The sequence below is a fragment of the Mustela lutreola genome, chromosome 1 (assembly GCF_030435805.1).
Source record: "Mustela lutreola isolate mMusLut2 chromosome 1, mMusLut2.pri, whole genome shotgun sequence".
NCBI classification, from domain to species: domain Eukaryota; kingdom Metazoa; phylum Chordata; class Mammalia; order Carnivora; family Mustelidae; genus Mustela; species Mustela lutreola.
Genome location: NC_081290.1, coordinates 146,526,959 through 146,549,910, shown reverse-complemented (window position 1 = coordinate 146,549,910; position 22,952 = coordinate 146,526,959). Strand labels below are relative to the sequence as shown.

At 35.9% G+C, this 22,952-nt stretch overlaps 1 protein-coding gene across 4 annotated transcripts in view; it reads right to left on the bottom strand.

Moving 5' to 3' along the window:
• TTC29 (tetratricopeptide repeat domain 29) overlaps nt 1-22,952 on the bottom strand; it is a 245,922-nt gene that overhangs the window by 97,841 nt on the left and 125,129 nt on the right. For all 4 annotated transcript variants that reach the window (XM_059175912.1, XM_059175927.1, XM_059175903.1 and 1 more), the window contains 2 exons: nt 19,126-19,217; nt 361-484 (listed from right to left, as the gene is read on the bottom strand). In XM_059175912.1, the coding sequence (XP_059031895.1) occupies nt 361-484; nt 19,126-19,217 (216 nt within the window). The remainder of the gene's footprint in view (nt 1-360; nt 485-19,125; nt 19,218-22,952) is intronic.

Sequence of the window (22,952 nt, the reverse complement as noted above, 5' to 3'; positions counted from 1 at the left end):
ATTAATAAAACGAGAATTTGAAGCAAGGGGGATGAATGTTAGTGTCAGCAGATAAGAGCCAACCATTATAATGATAGTCTTTGAATTGAAATGTTTTAATTGCTCTTCAAATCCAAAACCACTTAAGAATCTTCACTGGCTGTGAAGACATGAATTAATTTTAGCAGCTTGTGGTGACTGTGCCCAAGATGGCACTCAGGTCCTGGTAAAAGGGGAAGTAACTACCCTGTGCATTAACCAAACCCGGCGGTCCTGGGGTCATTCTGCATAACATATCATGGGAAGGTTGAGAGTCAGATGGGAATAGAATGTTAAAACTCTGAGAATTTCTCCCTACAAGAATGAAACGCATATACTCACTTTTTCATTGTAGATATCCCCAAGCATTGTACTTGCTTTCACAACATCTAGTCTTTGGAAATTGTTTCCTGCAATTTTCACAACTTTTTTCAAGTATTTAATTGCTTCTATCATCTCTCCTTGGCTGGAAAAAATAAAATGAAAAATTATTGGAGTATCATCTCATTTAATGTCACCATAAAGAGGAGAGATTTTGTGTCTTTGCTTTAGAAAGTGCAAAATGGTTCAGGATAATGAAATGTGAAAGGAAAATTTTAAAAAACAGGTGGCTTTTCTTTGTTGGAGCATACATTGAGTTAAACTTAAACCTTCAGACCCTCTTGTATGGCTGGTGGGATTGTAAAATGGTGCACATGCTTTGGAAAACAACTTGTCAGATCCTCAAAATTTCTGATATACAGTTACCATATGACCCAGCAATTCCACTCCTATATATATATCTCCAAGAGAAATAAAAATATTATGTCCATACAAAACTTGCACATAAATGTTCACAGCAACAGTATTTATAGCAGCCAAAAAGTGGAAACAAATCCAATGTTGATCAAATGAAAGAATGAGCACAATGTGGTCTATCCATACAATGGAACATTATTCTGCTAAAACAGAATGACGTTTAGTGATACATGCCACAATATGGATAAACCTTCAAAACATGTTAAATGAAAGAAGGCAGTCACAAAAAAACACATATGTTATGATTCCATTCACATAAAGTGTCCAGAATATGCAGATCCATAGAAACAGAAAGTATAGTGGTTACCAAAGGCTGGAGAGAACAGTGAATGAAGAACAGCTGCTAAGAAGTATGGGGTTTCTTTTTGGAGTGACAAATATGATTCGACTTATATTGTGGTGATGGTGGTACCACTCTGAATATAACTAAAAACTACTGAATTGTAGACTTCAAAATGGTGAATATATGGTATATAAATTCTATCTCAATGAAGCTGTCATTTTTAAAACCTCTGAAAAGGCTTTTCCACACTTTGCAAATGAAGACAGTCTTTTGTGAGGAGGCACAAATACGATGATGATTGTTCTAGAGCTACCGTATGACCCTGCACTTGCACTACTGGGTATTTACCCCAAAGATACAGATGCAGTGAAAAGAAGGGCCATCAGTATCCCAATATTCATAGAGGCAAGGAAAGCATCATTTTAAAGATTTCAATAAATTATATTCATTTGAATTCATTTGAATTCTGCTGTCATTTTATAAATCTGAGTCCCAAATACTCATCAGTTTTTCATGATCTGAATGCCACTTCAAGTATATACAAATCTTAGTTTTATAAGAGCAAGAGCTAAACAGAAAGGGGAGGGGGAGTGAAAAGACTCTAAAAATCTCTCCAAAGGACATAATTATTTGAAATTTGAAAGCAAGTCTAAGGAGACATCAGTTGTAGTGATGTCCTATGTGAAGAATGCTTAGGGACCCACAGAGAGAGGCACACTCTCATAAGGGCAAATGAGATTAAGAACCAAGAAAAAATATTTGTGCAACCAAAGAGACAGTAATTTTGAAAACAGCTATATTTAAGGTATAATAATACCGTGACTGATTTTGTACAGGAGGCTGAAACCAAAGTCCAGCTCAAGGGATATCTGGCTGCTGATTCAGGGACATGCCATAAACAAAATTCAGTACACCTGCTGACTCTCTGGATTTTATTTTTTTCCCAATTCCTAACAGAATGGTGAATGTAAGATTATATGAAATTCTATTGTTAAATCATACCAGAACCACTGAAAATTTGTATTAATGTGACAAACTGTGATAAAGGAGAAACTCTTATTTCTCCATGTCTCTGAACCCCTAGAATTTCCCTTTGTTTTCAGAGGCCAGCAGTTCCCAGTGAATACCTATGCCATGACTCAGTAATTCCCAGGGTGAAATTCTGAAATGCAGAGGTCATTTTGCAATTGAGCTGCTCCTCACATGGGCATTTCTCACTTTAAACTGCAAGGACTTACTCAGAGGAGCTCTGGATATAGGGTAACAAATGTGGCATATACAGAAGCTTTGCTACAAACCTTTCCCATGTTTTAATATTTCTGAAATCAGGATGACTTACAACAGGTAGGCATCTTATCATCATTGTCAGGTGGGGAACAGTCAGGTCATAGTTTTTGCTGTAGAAATGGATTAGGTTTATAGACCTGGACATGAAGCAACAGTTGCAATGCCTTGATACTTCTGTTAACAACTATTTAAAGATAATTTCAGAAAGGGATAGGAGGACTGGTTGTTTTCTAAAAACCTTTCTGAAATCTTCTGGAAGTTAAGAAAATGCCAACTTCAAAATGGGTAAGCTGAATGTCCATGACTTGGAAAAAAATACTGGAGATGATACTGGAACACTATTTTAAGAAAGACTGTAGTACCAATGTTCTTGGTAACAACACAAAAAAAGTTTGGGGAAAAAATACTGATAATTCTGATTTAAAAGTGATTCAGAAGAATTGGACTTGGAATGCAAATATGTTTGAGGTGTATAATCGGTTTGTATTTTTTTATGTGAATGCTTAAGAGTAATGAAAATATGTGTGTAAATGAGCCTAAAATAGCTCTTTTATTAAGTAGAAAAACAAAATTCTAAGCAATAAAAGTTATTATGTTATAGTTTAGTTAGAATTTTGGGGAGGTAGTATGTAAGGTACATTGTCCAGTAGAAATACTCTTAGATTCAGTGAAATCTAAAAATAAAGTTACTTTTTCAGTATAGTGGACTTCTTCAGTATAATAGGTAGTTCATAAGCTAGTAAATTTTTGATTAAAATCTTCTGGGAAGTTTAAAATTCACATTGAATTTATATATACATGATATGTAACTAGAACATTACGAGCACAAACAACTCTAAAACTGGTCTAATTACTTAATAGTTATAGTAAATCTCTACCTGTATTTATCCATTTTATTTAGTTTTATGCAAAAACAAAAACATCTAAATTTTTGTCCTTGTGTTTATGTCATATGTATATAATCATAAAGCAATCATATATTCAACAGCATTGTTTATATAGTGGGCATCAAAATATCAACATTTCTAACCTTAAAAATTTACTTGCAAAATGGCATTCCTTTACTTGGCTGCAGTGAAAATGGCAAAATTTAATATTCACCTAAAATTTCTGAGCAAATAGAACTCAATAGAATATTTTTTTTGCCAAATGTCTATAATAGGTGAGTGATGAACTATATTATTATCACATGCAATAAACAGTTGAGAAAGCACTTCTCGAAAAAGTAATATAAATAGTAATATTTGATTTTCAGTAGCAAGAATTTATTTTTATTTAAATTCAGCTAGCCAACATAGAGTGCATCATTAGTTTCAGATGTAGAGTTCAATAATGCATCAGTTGCATATAACACCCGGTGATCATCATCACTTCATTGCCCTCCTTAATGCCCATTGCCCAATTACCCATTCCCCTACCCACCCCCACTCCAGTAATTCTCCATTTGTTTCCTATAGTTAAGAATCTCTAGTGGTTTTTCCTCCTTCTCTCATGATCCTCTGGGCTGTTTCTTATATTCCACATATGAATGAAACCATATGATAGTTGTCTTTCTCTGACTAACTTATTTCACCCAGCATAATACCCTCCAGTTCCATCCACATCAATGTAAATGGTAAGTAGTCATCCTTTCTGGTGGCTGTAGTAATATATATATACTACATCTTCCTCATCCATTCATCTGAGGATGGAATCTTGGCTTTTCCCACTATTTGGCTATTGTGGATTTTGCTGCTATAAACACTGGGGTGCAGGTGTCCCTTCAGACCAATACATTTGTACCTTTGGGATAAATACCTAGTAGTGCAATTACTGGGTCCTAGGGTAACTCTACTGAGTCCGAGGGTAACTTCTTGAAGAACCTCCATACTGTTTTCCAGAGTGGCTATACCAGCTTGCATTCCCACCAACAGTGGTAAGAGGGTTTCCCTTTCTCAGTGGCAAGAGTTTAAGACCTTTTTTTACATCAAAAATGGTCAGTATATGGAATAAATGTATGCAAAAATATTTTAATAAGTATAGAATATTCATAAAATAATCCCACGAATGGGCTGAGTATGTCAGAATCACTAGTGGGTAAATTAAAAATTATTTGGCTGTTGTACAAAATTAACTAGCGTTACTAGGAAATTATGTGTACAACCAAGGTGAAGATTTATTTAAGATTAGAACTTATATTCAACTTGGAAATAAGGTCCACCTGCCTTGTTATTTCTATTCTTAATTATTCTTGGGTATCATTGTCATGCAATATTATATTAGTTTTGGGCGTACAGTGTGATGATTCAATACTTGTCTCCACTGTGAAATAATCACCACCATAAGTCTAGTCACCATCTGTCTCCATAAGAAAGATACAATTTTTTTTTCTTTTGATGAACACCTTCGAGATCCATTCTCCCTCAGCAGCCTTCAAGTATGCTCAACACCTCAATTGGAGTTGCTCTGCTGCACATCACATCCCCATGATCTATTCACTTCACAACTGGAAGTCTGTACCACCCGACCCTGTTCATCCCTTACACTCAACCCCTAACACCCCTTCTCCCTGGCAACTGCCAATCTGTTCATATACATGAGTTTCATTTTGTTTTGTTTGTACAGTTTTTTTCAGATTTTGCGTAAAAGTGTCTGCTTAAGTATTTATCTTTCTCTGCCAGACTTATTTCACTTAGTTTAATACTGTTAAAGTTCACCATGTTGTCCCAAATGGCAAAGTTTTATTCTTTTTTTTTTTTATGGCTGAGTACAGTTCCGTTGTGTGTGTGTGTGTGTGTGTGTACATGCACATACACACACTATATCTTGCTCATTCTTCCTATTGATGGAAACAGGTTATTTCCATATCTTGGCTACTATAAACAATGCTGCAGTAAACACAGGGTGCACATACCTTTTCATGTTAGTGTTTACATGTTCTTCAGATAAATATCTAGAAGTGGAATTGCTGGATTATATAGTTCTACTTTCAATTTTTTGAGGAAACTCCATACTGTTTTCCACAGTGGCTACACCAATTTATATTCCCACTATCAGTGCATGAGAGTTCCCCTCTCCATGCCCTTACCAACATTTGTTTCTTGTCTTTATAAGAGCCATTTGAGTAGGTGAGAGGTGATACCTCATTCAAGGTATTAGTGATATTGAGGATGGCCTATTGGCCATGTATATGTCTTCTTTGGAAAAATGACTGTTCAGATCCTCTGCCCACTTTTTAATTGGATTGTTTGGTTTGCTTATTTATTTATTGCTATTGCATTATGTGTGTTGTTTATTTTGGATATTAACTCCTTATCAGATATATGATGTGTAAATATTCTATTTCAGTAGGTTGCCTGTATGTTTTGTGGATAATTTATTTTGCTGTACAGAAGAAACTTTATTTTAATGTAGTCCCCCTTAATTATTTCTGCTTTTATGCCTTTGTTTTTGGAATTAGATCCAGAAAAAAAAAATCACGAAGACATACATCAAAGAGCTTAGGGCCTACCTTCTCAGAGTTTTATGATTTCAGGTTTTACATTTGTCTATAATCCATTTTGAGTTAGTTTTTTCTGCATGGTGTAAAATAGTAGTATAGCTTCATTCTTTTGCATGTAGCTGTCCAGTTCACCTAACCATTTATTAAACAAGCTATCCCTTTCCCATTGTATATTCTTGGCTCTTTTTTTTGTACATAAATTGACCATATATATATGTGGGTTTATTTCTGGACTCTCTATTCTGTTCCATTGATCTATGTGTCTATTTCTATGCCAATACTGTACTGTTTTTGTGTGTTTATTTTTGTTTTAAAGATTTTATTTATTTATTTGACACAGAAAGAGAAGTAGGCATAACATAGATAGAGGGAGAGGGAAAAGCAGGTTCCCTGCTGAGCTGAGAGCCCAATGCAGGGCTTGATCCCAGGACCCTAGGATCATGACCTGAGCCAAAGGCAGACACCCAACCAACTGAGCCACTAAGACTCCCTATTTTTGTTTATTTTTTAAAAGATTTTACTTATTTGAGACAAACAGAGAGTGAGAGAGTGAGCACAAGCAGCGGGGAGGGAATGAGCAGGGAGTCTGGTGTGGGGCTTGATCCCAGGACCCTGAGATCATGACCTGAGCCAAGGCAGATGCCCAACCAACTGAGCCACCCAAGCACCCCCATACTATTTTGATTATTATATATTGATTGATTGAAAGATTTTATTTATTTATTTGAGAGAAACAGAGAGAGTGGCAGAGATAATGAGAGAAAGAGAGCACAGTGGAAAGAGAGGGAGAAGTAGGCTCCCCAATGAGCAGGAAGCTTGATGCAGGGCTCTATAAAGGGCTCAATCCCAGGACCATGGGATCATGACCTGAGCTGAAGGCAGAAATTTAACCAACTGAACCACCCCAGGTCCACTGATTATTACAGATTTATAATACAATTTGAAATTAGGGAACATGATGACTCCAGCTTTGTTTTTCTTTCTCAAGATTGCTTTGACTATTCAAGGTCTTTTGTGGTTCCATATACATTTTACGATTGTTCTAGTTCTGTGGGAAAATCAGATTTTGATAGGGATTGCAGTAAACATGTAGACTGCATTGGGAAGTATGGACATTTTAACAATATTAATTCTTCCAATACATGAACACAGAGTTATCTTTCCATTGATTTGTGTTTATTTCATTAATGTCTTATATTTTTCAGTGTACAAGCCTTTCTACCTCCTTGGTTAAATCTAATCCTAGATATTTTATTCTTTTTGATGCCATTATAGATGGGATTTTTTCCTTTTTTCTTTTAAAAAGGTTTTTTTTTTTTTGTTTGTTTGTTTTTTTTTTTTTTTTTTTTGAGAGAGAGAAACAAGTGAGTGGGGGAAGAGCAGAAGGAGAGAATCTTTCAAGCAGACTCCCTGCTGAGCACAGGACCCAATGTGGGGCTTGATCCCATGATCCATGAGCTCATGACCTGAGCTGAAACCAAGAGTCAGATGCTTAATCAACTGAGCTACCCAGATGCCCTGGAACTGTTTTCTTAATTATTGTTTCTAATAGATTGTTGTTAGTATATAGCAATGCAACAATTTTTCTTATGTTAATTTGTATGCTAAAACTTTACTGAATTCATTTATTATTTCTAATAGTTTTTTGGTGGAGTCTTTAGGATTTTCTGTATATTAAGTCATGTTGTCCACAAATAGTGAGTGTTTTACCTCTTTTTTCCAGTTTGGATAGCTTCATTTCTTTTTCTTGCCCAGTTGCTGTGGCTAGGACTGCCAATACTATGTTAAATCAAAGTGGTGAGAATGGGAATCCTTGTCTTGTTCCTGATTTTAGAGAAAAAGTTTTCAGCTTTTCACTATTGAATATATTAGCTGTGGCCTTGTCATATATGGTCTTTACTATGTTTGACATTCATTCTCTCTCTATCCTTACTTCCTTAAGAGTTTTTTTTTTTTATCATAAATGGATGTTGAATTTTGTCAAATGATTTTTTTTCTGCATCTATTGAGATGATTATATGATTTTTATCCTACATTTTGTTAATATGGTGTATCATGTTGATTTTTTTGATTTCCCCTTTAATTTCTCCTGTCCTTGACTCACTGGCTGTTCAGTAGCATGTTGTTAAATCTCTCTATATTTGTGATCTTTCTGTTTTTTTTCCTTTGTAATTCATTTCTGGTTCATACCATTGTAGTTAGAAAAGGGGTTTTATTTGATTTCAATGTTCTTAAATTTATTGAGACTTGTTTTGTGCTGTAACATATGATCTGTTATGAAGAATATTCCCTGTGCATTTGAGAGGAATGTCTATTCTGCTGCTTTTTATGGAATGTTCTGTGTATATCTATTATGTGCAACTTGTCTAATGTGTCACTTAAGGATGATGTTTCCTTATTGATTTTCTAACTGAGTGATCTAGTTTTTGATGTAAGTGGGGTAATAAAATCCTCTATTTTTGTTGCAATGATCTCAATTTCTTCCCTTAAATCTTTTAATATTTGCTTTAGATGTTTAGGTGCTCCTATATTAGGTGCATAAATATTTACAAATGTCATATCTTCCTGTGGGATTGATCCCTTCATCATTATGTAATTCCCTTCTTTGAATTTATTACAGTGTTTGTTTTAAAGCTTATTTTGTCAAATGTAAGTTTAGTCATCCCAGCTTTATTTTGGTTTCCAATCGTATGAAACATTTTTTTTTATCCCTTCACTTTCAGTCTAAGTGTATCCTTACCTCTAAAGTGAGTCTCTTATAAGCAGCATATAGATGGGTCTTTATTTTTTTGATATTAATTTAGCAACATTGTGACTTTTGATTGGAGAATTTAGTTCATTTACAACTAAAGTAATTATTGACAGGTATGAGCTTATTGCCATTTTTAAAATTGTTTTGTGGCTGCTTTGTAGTTCCTCAGTATTCCTCTTCTTCTTTTGCTCTCTTCCCTGGTGGTTTGATGACTTTCTTTAGTGTTATGCTTAGATTCCTTTCCTATTATCTTTTGTGTATCTACTGTAGGTTTATGCTTTGTGGTTACCATGAGGGCCACATATAACAGCTTATGTAAATAACACTTTATTTTATTTATTTATTTATTTTTATTTATTTTATTTATTTATTATTTATTTATTTATTTTTAAAGATTTTATTTATTTATTTGACAGAGATCACAAGTAGGGAGAGAGGCAGGCAGAGAGAGAGGAGGAAGCAGGCTCCCTGCCTAGCAGAGAGCCCGACGCGGGGCTTGATCCTAGGACCCTGGGATCATGACCTGAGCCGAAAGCAGAGGCTTTAACCCACTGAGCCACCCACGCGCCCCAACACTTTATTTTAAAAGTTAATAGCAACTTAAGTTAGAACACATTCTAAAACTCTATGGCCTCCCACTCCACCTCTTAGTTTTTGATGTCATATTTTACATCTTTTTATTTTTTATATTCCTTAACCAATAGTTAAAAGAGTTTTATCAGTGACTAACCTGTTACCTTTACTATATATTTACCTTTACCAATGAGATTTATACTTTAATATATTTGCTTCTTATTAATTCATGCTTTTTTTCCTTTTAGCTTAAAGTAGTTACTTTAACATTTCTTTTAAAGTCGGTTTGTGTTGATGAACTTCTCTAGTTTTTACTTGTTGGGAAACCTTTGTATCTCTCTTTCCATTCAAAATGATAACCTTGCTGGGTCGAATATTTTTGGCTGCAAATTTTTTCCTTTCAGCTTTGAATATATTATTAGCCTTCTTCTCACCTGCAAAGATTCTGTTGAAAAATCTACTGATAGTCTTTGGGGTTTTCCTTGTATGTAACAACTTGCTTTTCTTGTCGTCCTTTTAAAATTCTCCCTTTATCTTTAACTTTTGATATTTTAATTGTAATGTATTTTGGTGTGGATCTTTTTGGGTTCATCTTACTTGAATCTATCTTGGATTCCTGGATATTGGATGTCTGCTTTTCCCCCATGCTAGGTAAATTTTCAGAGATTTATTTCTTCAAATGAGTTTTCTCCCCCTTTCTCTCTCTCTCTGGTCTCTTCTGGGACCCTTACTTTATAAATATTATTCTGTTTGTTGTTGTCTCTAAGGTCTTCTGAGCTATCTTCCCTTTTTAAAATTCTTCTTTCTTTTTGCCACTCTATTTGGGTGAGTCCCACTGCCCTGTCTTTTAGATCACTGATCCTTTCTTCTGCTTCACCTAGTTTGCTGTTGAATCACTTTAGTATATTTTTCCCTTCAGTTATTGTATTCAGCTCTGTTACTTCTGGGCTTTCTTATATTTTCTATCTCTTTGGTAAAGTTCTCACTATGTTCATCCATTCTTCTCCCAAGTTGTTGAGCACCTTAATTACATTACTTTTGATTGTTTATCAGGTACATTACTTATCTCCATTTCATTAAATTTTTTTCTGAGGTTTTATCTTGCTTTTTCATTTGGATCATAATCCTCTGTTTCCCCATTTTTCTTGATCCTCTACATTTGTTTCTACATATTAGGTAAAACACTACCTCTTCCAATCCTGAAGGAGTAGACTTGTATAGGAGGTGAAACTTGTTGTTCAACATTGCTTTAGCTCTTGGTTGTCTCTTGAACCTTTGTTATTACCTAAACAACCTGGTTTATTTTTGATAGGTCCCAGGTGTTGAAGTGTGCTGAAAACCTGTCAGTTTTCCAAAGGGAGGGATCTCAGTCATCATCTACTTTCAGGCTAATTAGAAGACAGATGGTCAGGCAGCAGCTTTAAAGTATTCAAATATAAATAGTTCTGTGGGTCTGTCATTATAAATCCTGCTGACCTTCAGACCAGGTGACCTGGAGGTGTGCCTTGGGTGACAGTTGCAAAACGTGGGGCTTCATATGAGTGTGTACTTTCTGTGAGGCATCACTGCACTGTAGAAAGGCCCAAAGAATCCAGAAAGATGGACCTGCAAGACTACATTCCCTGAGAGCCCCTTTGCAGCCCTAGGTATGTGGCAAACTTGAAGTTTGCCCTTCAGACTTGTGTCTGAATAAATGAGCATCTTCCAGAGAAAGATTGGGAGTGTTTCAGTCTTCTATCTCTGTAGTACCCTTGGGATGTTAACCCGATGTTAACTGTCTCTGTTACAGTCCCATGGGTCCCAGGAATGCAGCCCCTCTGGCTATCAGAGCCAGATGACTGAGGAATATCTGCTGTGTAGATTTCATGTGTCCAACAGTTTTAACAAGACAGCAGGAAAGCACAGAGCTGGGGCACACTTGCTTGAGCTATCATGATAGAGAAAGAGTGCAAAAATGGTACCCACCAGTGCCTCTGTCCCTGGAGAGAGTCCCATTGGCCTCTGCCTCTCTGGCATATGTTTTAAGATTAGCAAACTTCACATATAGTCTATGTACTTTTCAAATTGCTACTTTTATGCTTGACCCACGGATAAGTTAGTCTGCATACAAGCTCTTTAAGAGAAGTACTCTAGTCCCTACAGCCCATTGGGTTTCCCGGATGTGAGCCTTATTGGTTTTCAAACCCAGATATTTTGGGGGCTTCTCTCTCCATGCAGGTATCAGGGATTGGGGTGCCTGATGTGAGGAATGAACCCCACATTCCTTGGGGAGAAGTTACAGATTTGTGAAATCACACCCAATTGTGGATTGCCATGTTGCAGGTGGGGTTTTGATAAAAATGCATCTCATTTCTCTCATTCATCTAGAGGTGGCTCTTCTACCATTTGTTGTAAAGGAGCTGTTAGCTAGTTTTCAGATCTTATTCAGAAGGAACTGTTCCATAGGTAGCTATAGATTCAGTGTGTCTATGGGAGGTGAGTTCAGGATCTTTAAATGCCACCATCTTGGATGCCCTCTCTCAAGCTGCCTTTAAACATTGACTAAAATTAAATTTTTTGTCTACGTGCTATTTTTCTATGATCTGTATGGAAATAAACACAGCAACTTTGAGTAAAAACTGCATCGTTAAGCCACAGTCTTTGATCTGTACTAAATATTTAATAAAACCAGTCTTCAAATGTCAAAAAAGAGGGGTGAGTTTTATGGTATATGGCTTATATCTCAATAAAGCTGTTATTTTTAAAAATAATATCTTTAAAAAGTTTATAAAAGGTGAATAGTAGTTTGTTCTTGCAAGTATCCCTTAGCTGTGAAATCTTAGGTGTCACTAAAGTCATCTACATAAGTTATTATAAATATACTGGCAAAATGCTTAGAATGACATAGCTCTACCACAGTGCACTACCAGAGTGCTTAGCATATACTAAGCTTCCTATATTTTTAAATAAAGGAATGGTTGAAAATTTGAGAAAGGAAATGCTTATGCAATACTCATAAGAATTAAGCTCCCAGATAAATTGTGAGTATATTAGCCATTGGATGTTTGGAGTCCATGACTGTCAACTCTTGTCTCCTGATATTTTGATAACATCAAGAACCTCTTTCTATTTCAGTAACTTCCTTGAGAGACTATCAAATGCCCTACAATGTGCTGGGGAATATGGTTCCTGCCCTTAAAGTGTTTCACTGTCAATCTGGAGATAAATATAATCATTCATACATAGAATTAACTGAGATAGGTACTATAAGCTGTCTAAAGTGCTTTAAAACCTAGAGCACATTTATTTGAGTATCTTCACAAAAGCAAGTCTAGTGTTTGGGGGTAAACTTAGTCTTAAAAGGGAGCCAAACAGATTGGGAGTCAAATCCAGTGAATATAATTGCCATCTCAAATGGCATATACATTTGAAAAATTATAACGTGTATCATGGGGAACATCTTTGAATTTTAAACTGCATAAAATGTTTAGTGTGCTTAGAAATTCACAGGTTCTTTGCTCTACTCCTGTGTTTCTTTATCCTCCACCCTTACACAGATCTTCAGTGTAAGTTAAAAGTTGCTGCTAACTATTTCATCTTTTCCCAAATGTTTCTCCCTCCCTAGCATCTAGGACTCGTGGCCAATCTCCATTCTTTTTCTCCTATATCTCTCATTTTCCTAGATACTACACTGACACTGAGGTCTCTGCCTGCCCAAAGTTGGCTGTTTCTAGAGTTCTATCCCAGGCATTCCTTTACTCTTCATTAAAAGCCTACTGTGAGCAATTTTATTTCCTACTATGCCATGCCCTAACTCCTACATGCATACGTCTGGCAAATCCATATTTCTGGCCCCAATTTTCCCCCCTGTGCTTCATATCCATATTTCTAGTTTCCAGACATACAACGCATGGAAAGGAAGATAATTTCCTTTTAGGTGATGTCATCTAATGATGAGGCTAACGGCAATTTTGGAATTCCTCTTTAGGAAATTCCTGCATAGTATAGTAGTGTAAAGTATTCATAAGAAATTTACTGAATTTTGTTTCAAAAATGAGGTTACCCATAGGGATTATTTACTGCATTTTCTCAGTGTGCCTCTAAATTCTTTTGGCTCTTTCCAGAGACAATGCTGTGCTGCTCTTTTGAGTATCTGTGTGTGTGTGTGTGTATACACGTATACATTTTGATAAACATATCAAAAGCATATGCCACAAGCTCAGAAATCATTTCAAAAGAGTATAATTTTAGATAGGTTGTGTCAGGATTAGAGGTATCAACTTGCATAACTTCCCAAGAGTTGATGAGAATACTATTCATTTTCATAGATAAGCTAAGGTATGCTTGCAAAAATAAGTTAGATTGCATTAAAGATTTATTTAGTTTATTTGTGAGAGAGAGCAAGGACATGCAGCGGGTGGGGCAGAGGGAGAAGGAGACAAGCGGGCTCCCTGCTGAGTGCTGAGCCTGAGGTGGGGCTCAGTCCCGGGACCCTGAGATCACGACTTGAGCTGAAATCGAGAGTTGGAGGCTTAACCAACTGAACTGCCCAGGCAACCCGCTAAGTTACTTTTTGAAAATCTTCCATTGTGCAATGAGTGAAATGCCATAATGTGAACATACACTCTGCAAGGCAGATGGCATGTAAAGACCCTGGCTTTTAGGGAAACAGGGTTAAAGAACTAACACTTTCTGTTTACCTGAGTGCCCGGTACTATTGGATGCATTCTTTTTTTCTTTTCTTATTGGTAAAAGAATACTCTGTGTTTCAGAAGTACAATGGAGTTTCACATTCCTGAAGTTGTGAATATTGCTGTTTATGATTCTCTTCTCATTTTTTCATAACAAAATCATGAATAATTTTCTTCCGCATTTAGGCATAGCTCAATTCTCCAGAAAAACTATGAGGAATATTTCAAATGCAGACATGGAGTAAAGTACCATGAGAGGTGCACTTACAAATTTAAATACTTGTTTTGTGGGACAACTAAAATGGTATTGAGAGAGCTGGAGATTATAAAATTATTAATAAATAAAATAGCACACTATTTAGAATTTTGAGCAAACTTGTGTTTCTAGGACTAAAAATGTTTTATCAAATTGATGTGAACTCTCCAAGCTCTTTCTTGGACTGTAATATTCAATAAAAAAAAGTTGATAAAAGAAAAAATAAAGGACAGTATTCTTTGCATATCACTTTTAAACCTCAGGGAAAAATTATTATTTTTATTTAGTTAAAATGGACTCACTGAAGGTTATTTATGTTCATGTTCCTAAAAACTAATGTTTTTTTCATGGAAGTACATTTTGGATTATGTTCGGCCTGATGAGGATTGTTAAATTACAACATACACAAACAAAAAACTGAGTTCAGTGAGCAAGAAATGCAAAACAGTATAAACAAAACTATTGGTGGGTGAGTCCCATTGTTTTTCTCCCAAAGTAGTAATAGATTTCCAAAAAAATATCTTAAATTACTTGGAACTTGCTCTAAAAATAATGCTAGAGAAAAAGTCTTTCTAGTACAAAGTATATACTCCACTCAATGAAGGTTTAGTTCTACAGCCAACAAAAATTGTTACTACAGCATATGAGATGTACATATCACATGTTACTTCAAGGGTTTCTAAATTTCAAAGTTGGCAACAGAATTAGAAGCGAATCTCTCTTTGGAAGGGAAAGAATCAAATATTCCCTTGTAGAAGAGCCACAGATTATTTGTCTAAGTTAAAGGACAAGGTTAAAATGTTAGACAAATATTAATTCCAGTTTTCTATATGCAGTGCACAGGTGCAACTTGAACAGCATATTATATGGTATAATCATTAAATTCATTCAACCAGACCTTAGAGAGTTAAAAACATATATTCTGAGGAACAGGACTCCTCGGTCCAAAGGATGAGAATGAAACAGTGCAGAATATTTGTGTATCAAGGTGATTCCAGTTTCCAACTGGGAAAACAGGACTGTTAACACCCATATCCCCTGACAACTGTCCAATTATGTATATCACACTTGGCCTACTGTTTGCAGTAGAAGTAATCAATAAAGGATGTGGTTGAGTGAACATAGATTTTGGTTGAACCAATGCATGAAAACTTAATCATTTACTCAGAGAGAAGAAATCAAATAGAGCAGAGATGAAACAGCCACTAAGGGGATTGTTGATTGTGCCACCAAGTTTGTGGGCCACAGATGAAAGTAATAAGGCAAATGGAATCAGTGACAGGAGAAAATGTAAAAAGCTATTCTTAATTTCATGAATTAATAGAAATGTTTTGATGTATTTTTGGGGTGTCATTTTTAGGAAATTTCGCATCAAAGCCCGGGTATTCCATTTTAAAGAATATATGAAAATTACTAGGGCATGTCATTTCTCTCAAGCAAAAAGAAATTAATTTTCAGCTATAACAGAAAGGTAATTTTCACACTTGAAACTTTGTACTGATTGATTGAAAGATCTCCACTGTGGAAAGTTTTCTGGGGAATAATTTAACCTGAGTTTGCAAGAAAATTTACAATGAGTATGGAATAAACCCGGAGATAGGCTAGTTGTGACCAGTGTGTCTTGACCAATTCTCATTTTTGTGATTTTTTCCACCTAGATTCTTTTCAAAAGTCATCGTAATTATTCACAGAGTCTCAGCATTTCAGTAAAATGAGTTATTTCAGTAAATGAGGCAAAAAAAAAAAAAAAAAAAAAGCCGTAAAGAAAACTGAGGAATTTTGCTCTCTGTATTTACTAAAATTGTCTGTCTGTGTTAATAATAATATTTATTTGGTAATTTCTCAACTCACTCTCTTTTTGTTTTATGGACCATAATTCTGGCTTTTATAGCTGTGTCATAGGCAATTTTTATCATTTGAGACTATCGACCCCCCTTTTCTTCACCAGTATTCCAAGTGGGGCAGGGAAAGATATTGTAATGCTTATTTTCTGTTACGCTCCTTAACCCCTTGTGCAATTAATATTATTCAGAACAATGGCAAAAATAACAAACACTGTTCACTATTAAAAGCTTCATCAATAACTCTAATGGATGGCTGGGTCCAGTATTACCAAATGGACAACTCTGTATTACCAAGTCCTTAGTCTTGAGGGAATATGGTGTGTTTTTCAATTGAAGGCTTAGTATAAATTCTTATAACCATTTTAGAAGCTTCTAGCCTTAGAGATTATTCACCTTTCATGCATGCTCAGCTGATAGCCTTAGACACACACTTATGCTAGACATGGCTATCCTCTTCCATTTTCTTTAAAGAGATAAAATATATTTATAGAGATAGGGCTACCATTAGTGAAACTTGTCCAATTGCACAGGTTAGGAAAAAGAGATTTAGAGAAGATGTAAAGCTTAGCTTCATGTGCGGCTTGATTTATTTCTCCGCTGCCTCTCCCATAATTTCCTCTATTTTGGTTGTGCTTCATTTCTTGAATGTTGCTGCTAATCTGAGGGCAGTTTAGGACTTTGAAAGGGGTGTGTGTGTGTGTGTGTGTGTGTGTGCGCACGCGCACGCACGCGCGCGCACGCGCACGAATTAAGGAACACCAAGCCCTTACAAAGTTAAATCTTTTTTAAATGACCACAAAATTTGTATCAATGCAATTTTAGTAATCAGTGGACTTGATTGATTAAGTCTTCTTAGATAACTAGGGTGTGTTGTCTACCTGAAGAGAGCATTTGTTTTTGAAACATCTGTCTCTTGAGTTATTTTGCACAAATGGTAAAAGAGTATGCTGCGGCTTACAGTCCCCTGGATGCTACCCCATAACCAGTAACCATGCTGCAAAATGGTAGATTTGCACTGGAAAGCCTGCAGTGTCTCTGGGGTACTTGTTCCCTATGGCCCCAGAAGAAGCATCTCCTGTACTCCCTTGTGTATTACATAACATTATAAAACTAAGAACCCAGGTCTACCATACAAATCATTGATGGCTTCATCTGGTACTTAGTAGATGGAAATTCTTATAAGGGCAATTTGTTTCATTGGGTATAAAAATGAGGTGTGGGGGGGTCAATCTTCCTGCCTATTTATTACATGTTTGCCCCAAGACAGGTTACTAGACTGCTGGAATAGAATTGTTCCCATTTCTGCCAAAAACTCTTCCTTCTTTATGATATATCAAATATAGCTGTATCCTTTGCCACACCTAGGCCCCAAATAACACTTCAGCAGCCAAATGAAAACATTAAATTGCCTGTCTGTTATTGTTGCCAAGATTTAGCAGATAATTGTTCCACTCTCTCAGCTTTTATCACATAAGCCAGGAATTCCGATCCTTGAGTGGAGATTAAAATATTCCAAGAGAGACACTTGTCTTTAACAGGTGAGAATTATTTTAAGATAATCTCATGCATCCAGACGTTTAAGAAATAAAAACTATCAGTAACCAAAGTGGCATTCCAACCCTTATGACACAGTAAGTACTCAAGATATGTTTGTAAAAAATATTTCCCCCTGGAGTTTTCTCTTTAGTTATCCTGGAACACATGTCATTTTGTAAAAATTATTTTGTAAACATGTTAAGGGATGCATTTATTTAACTGTACAGGCTTAGGCCAGGTCTGCTACTACAAAGCAAGGCAAATACTCCAACCATTTTCTACTGATTCTGAGCCATGTTAACAACAGAGTCAAGTAATTTAGAAATCAAAATGAACTGCACCAAAGGGCACAGAGTTGGGGTGTTCCAAATAGACATTAAATTGAAAACTTCTAAATCTCTCCTTTGTGTTCAAACATCTGCTTCCTTCCAGTTGTTACATGGAAAGTAAAAGTTTAAGGGATGGCTGGGTTGATTTTCCAGAGGTTTGTTACCAATCTCACTTGCTTTACCCATGGCTGGCCCTTCCTTCCTGGGGTAAATACTCTTACTTTCCTTATAGATATATCTGTGTCCCTAACCACTTCTAGCGATGACAGCATTGTCTTTTATTTGGTGTTTTGTAGGGACCTTTCATTTTGTTGGCATGGGTATTTTGATATTTAATTATTTATTTATTAATGATTATTATATTGGCAATGGTAATTATATAATGATGATGTACTTTCAGTTCACAAGGCATTTAATCTTTTAAATGCCTTTTAAATAACAATTTTATCTTTTTTATTTTTTTACTATTTTATCTTTTAAAACACTTCTTTGTATGTGTTTACAAGTTGAAATACAGGAATTAGAATTTGACACACTCTTTATCTGTCCTTTTTCTTCTTCTTATCACTACTAACTACTACTACTACCAGCACACAACCATTATTAAAAAGCGGTATCTTCAGTATAAGATAACATACAAAAACCAAGGCCTTAATTTTGATGACTTTTCTTATTCTACCTTGAATTAAATAACGTTGCAACACAATGCAATAATTAAATGGAACACACAATGTTCACAATACGAGTAAAGGGTAAATATGTTTTCCATGGAAAAATCTGTTGTTCAGCTATATTTTTATTAAATTTTCTGTTTTAAATGAAATAGAGGGGATACCGTTCTCGCATTCCGTTGTTTATCCAGATAGTACACTCGAAGGAAGGATGTCTTCATGGAAGAAGCAAGACTGAAGCATAAATGAAAACTTTCCTCCAAGAAGAGATCCGGAAAGGTTACGGTGAGCTACAGTTACTGAAGCGTACTATATATTTCTGTGCTCTCTGCTTTTTTAACCTATGAGATGTGACCTGATTTTTCCCTTTCATTCAAGGTTCTCACTAAACTTACAGAAAATCAAAAATAAAACAGTACAAAGGAGGCACAGACAAAGAAGAGTTTAGGTGCATATTTTAAAATGCCACATTGGTTTAAAATAACTTACGATGAAAGGGTCACTTAAGAAGGGCACTGCTTAAAATTTAAGCAGGCAGTAATGGAAAGCGACAGACCTCAAACAATTTAAGTCTTTCACAGCTGAGTGAATTCACAGTGACAGCAAGACAAGGATGTGCTAACTTACCTCTGCAGGACCTTGGCTATTGCTTCATAGGCTCTCCCCAGGCTGAGATCATCATCCAGGTCTGTGGAGATTTTACTGCAAGTGTTAAGGACCTATCAGGAAAAGAAATACATATTAAATATACAGCACGGCCAGATACACTGATGTTTCATTTCATAACAGAAAAGCTGAAAATTAATAGTTGTTTTTAATGTCTCCATAAAATATTTTTTTTATTAAAAATTCATGTTGGTTTGGTTTATTTTTATCGATAGCATAACTTGTTTCACAGCAATGTCTTTAAGCCATGACAGTGAGGTTTTACTTTTGTAAAAATACTTCTTTTCTTGCACAATCCCAAATCTTCCAATTTATAGAACTTAGGTGTGAATAAATAATTGAATGGTTTACAACATTATTTTAAAATATGGTACTATTATCTAAGGTAATAGAAGGCAGATTATAATATTCTACTGGGGTAGCTTACATATCACTTTTCTTTCTATAAATAGCTGTTTTGAAAAGCGTGAATTTAGGTGCTAGGCAATTTCTAAATCTATCATTTTATTAGATGCATATCTCACAGTTTGTGCGTGTATTTGGTATACACTAAAAATATTTCTTAAAAATGTACTTCATTACCAACAATCTCTTCAATAATCAAAAGATTATGGCTGCCACTGCCAAACATATGATCTTAATTTAATTCAACACGGACACCATCTTTATGGCATAATTTCCCTTTTTCTTCTTTTTCTCTTTCAGTGGCCAGAAGGAGGAAAATATGTAAAAGAAAATTTCTATTCTTTCTTCTTCCTTCATTGTTACTTGACCCAACCTATTACACACATGAGGACACAGGAAATCTCCAAAGACCTCTATGGAAATCCTTTTTGCACATTTTCTAAGACAGAATTAGTGAAAGTCATTTGACAGCATTTGGAGAGAGAGTCAGGCTGAGGGAGGACGTGAATATGCACTGTGTGCTACTGCCTGAATTAGGCAGCTTTGAAGATTTAAGTATTAGAGTCAGTCTTGATATTTGACTTGACTTTCTTAGGGTTCATGTTTGGAAATAATTTCAATGAGGCCATCATGATACCTTAATTTTTTTTTTCTTTAAAGATTTTATTTATTTATTTATTTGACAGACAGAGATCACAAGCAGGCAGAGAGGCAGGCAGGGAGAGAGGAGGAAGCAGGCTCCCCGCTGAGCAGAGAGCCCGATGGGGCTCAATCCCAGGACCCTGAGATCATGACCTGAGCCGAAGGCAGAGGCTTAACCCACTGAGCCACCCAGGTGCCCGTGTACCCAATAAATTTTGCGTGTGTGTGTGGTTTATAAGTGCTTGTTGGAATGCTGGTATCAAAACTTACTGATACATATTGACCCAGGCTTTTAATTCCTGTTAAACCCACAAAATTCAAAATTTTGATTCTTATTTTTAAGCCTCTTAATATGCCTTGTATAAAACTGAGAATACCCTCTTCACTTTGTCTTGCATAACTGACAACACCTACATTAAATCTGATATAACTTGACATAGACCTTTCCAAGTGAAGGGGCAGAATTCATGAGTTTTGTGAATTTATAGGAGACCTTATTGAATCCAAATATCAAAATATTTAGAAAGAGACCGTCTAGTGTCTTTTTTTGGTTCACACATCTTTATATGACATTCTAGAACTTTAAGATTGAATATTATTATGTTTCCTTCCAAAAACAATTTGTTTACTCAGCAAATACTGTTACTGTGTACCAGGTGCTATGTTAGACCCTAAGAAATCTTAAATAGAAGGGAACATGCTTGCAGCCCTGAAGGCATTTACAGTCTTGTGGTACAGAGGTTTGGGTTGATGCATTGTGTGAATTAGTGATGACCGAAGGCAGGATTCCCCAGGGCTTATACTATACTTATCCCGCATACTTTCCCACGTCCCTGGCTACTTGTAGCAGTACAGGAAGTATCTACAGGCACCCATTATCTTAGGGGTATGACTCTTCACCCTATGGATAGGAGAGCAGGTACCCAAGAAATTACAGGTAAATACTTCAGGGCTGATAACTCCTATCCCACACAAGTATGCGAAGGAGCAAGGGCAAAAACGAACTCAGTCTGGGCTTTTGGTTTTGGCCTCAGGCTTGACTCCACAGAAGCCTCCTCCTGGAGGCAGACATGGTCTACTGGAATGAACACTAAACTCAGAGTAAGAAGATTTGGATTCAAGTCCTAGTTATTTCACACATTTGGTCCAGGAATGCTCTTGGAGAAGACTTCCTCAGAATTGAAAAAGAAAACCTGCTTCTTAGAGGAGTTGTGAGGCCACCAGAAGATGATATAGAGCGCTACGTAAGCTACATAAGCCACAGGACAAGATTGTTTGGGAGTCTGTGAACCAGTCATTAGTGAACAGCTCCTCATAGGGATTTCCCCCCTCAAAGGAAAGGCAACACATCTTAATTTGCAGCTTGAGAGAGTTCATATGTCACCTTACACGTTTTACCTAAAAATAGGAACTATATAGGCAGTAGGAAGAATTTAGTTCATTACTGGCCCAGTAGAGAAACAATGAATGACATGAAATCCAAACTGAAGACCTACAAAGTGCCACCGAGAAGCCCATCTCAATCAGACAGGACCTCTGCTCCTCAGGAGTGTGAGCTTGAGTGGAAGACCATACACACACACACAGGAGAAGCACAAGGAGAATACAAGGCAAAATTCAGCAGATTGGAGAATCCTCTAGTCTAATCTAAGAGGAGTAGAAAGGACGTGATTAAAATACAAGGGGAAAACTCATAGAAGTGGAAAAACAACTTGATATTAGTAATTGGGTAGAAAATAAAGATGTTTTATATTGCTCTTACGGTAAACTAACTTACCTGCTTTTTAATTAAAGTAGGCAGGGTATAATTTACAAATGAACAAACAGTAATCAATTTGAATGATCAGACAAATAGTGGAATCTTTTTTACAAAGAATACTTCAAGTGAGAAAATACAGTGCAGATCTGAGGGATCCACTATACTTGACTGAATAGCCCCAGACAAGCATATGTTATAAAAACAAATCCAGGGTCTGGAATGTTAAATTCTATCATCATAAATCAAAGGTAAGAGGAGAGGATAAAGACTCTCAGGTGCAAACTATTTGATGAATTAGAAATTCATTATGTATCTTTAAACTGTATTGACAATGAACTTCATAACCTTTGTCAAAAGACAAAAGACAACACCAATTAAGCACAGTACTAGGTGAATTTCAATAAACACTAACCTGTGCATGATGACAAGGTTATCACAGTTGGAAAAATCAGTTCATATTCCTAATAAAAATTGACTGCTACATGGCTACTCAAATTTCTCCAATAATTTCAGTGAATAATGGAGATGAAGCTTTGAAAACTGAAGTTTTAAAGGCTATGGTCTTTATCTTCCCATAAAACTGATTACCTGAAAAGGCATTTTCAAATAAAATCCAAGTTCTTAAAATGATATAATTTCTTCCGGTCACCTAAAAACAAAACTAGTAGAATATGTAGCATAAAAAAATGAGAATGTGCAAAAGAATAATGCTGGCAATATGTGACAAATTCTTCGAAGAATTGTTTGCTGTAAAATAAAATTTTAAGGATCATTAATTTCTTTTGCTGCAGTACCCTTCAAGGGAGCATTGGATTTAAGTCAAGATTGTCACCTGTCAACAAAGTGATGGGAGGGGTGGTTTGGAGAAAAAGAGAGGGAGAGGGAGACAGAGAGAGAGAGAGAGAGAAAGAGAGAGAGAGAGAGAGAGAAGACTAACCTTGTCCTTCCAGAAGATTAGAAGAATAAATTCTATGCGTGAGCT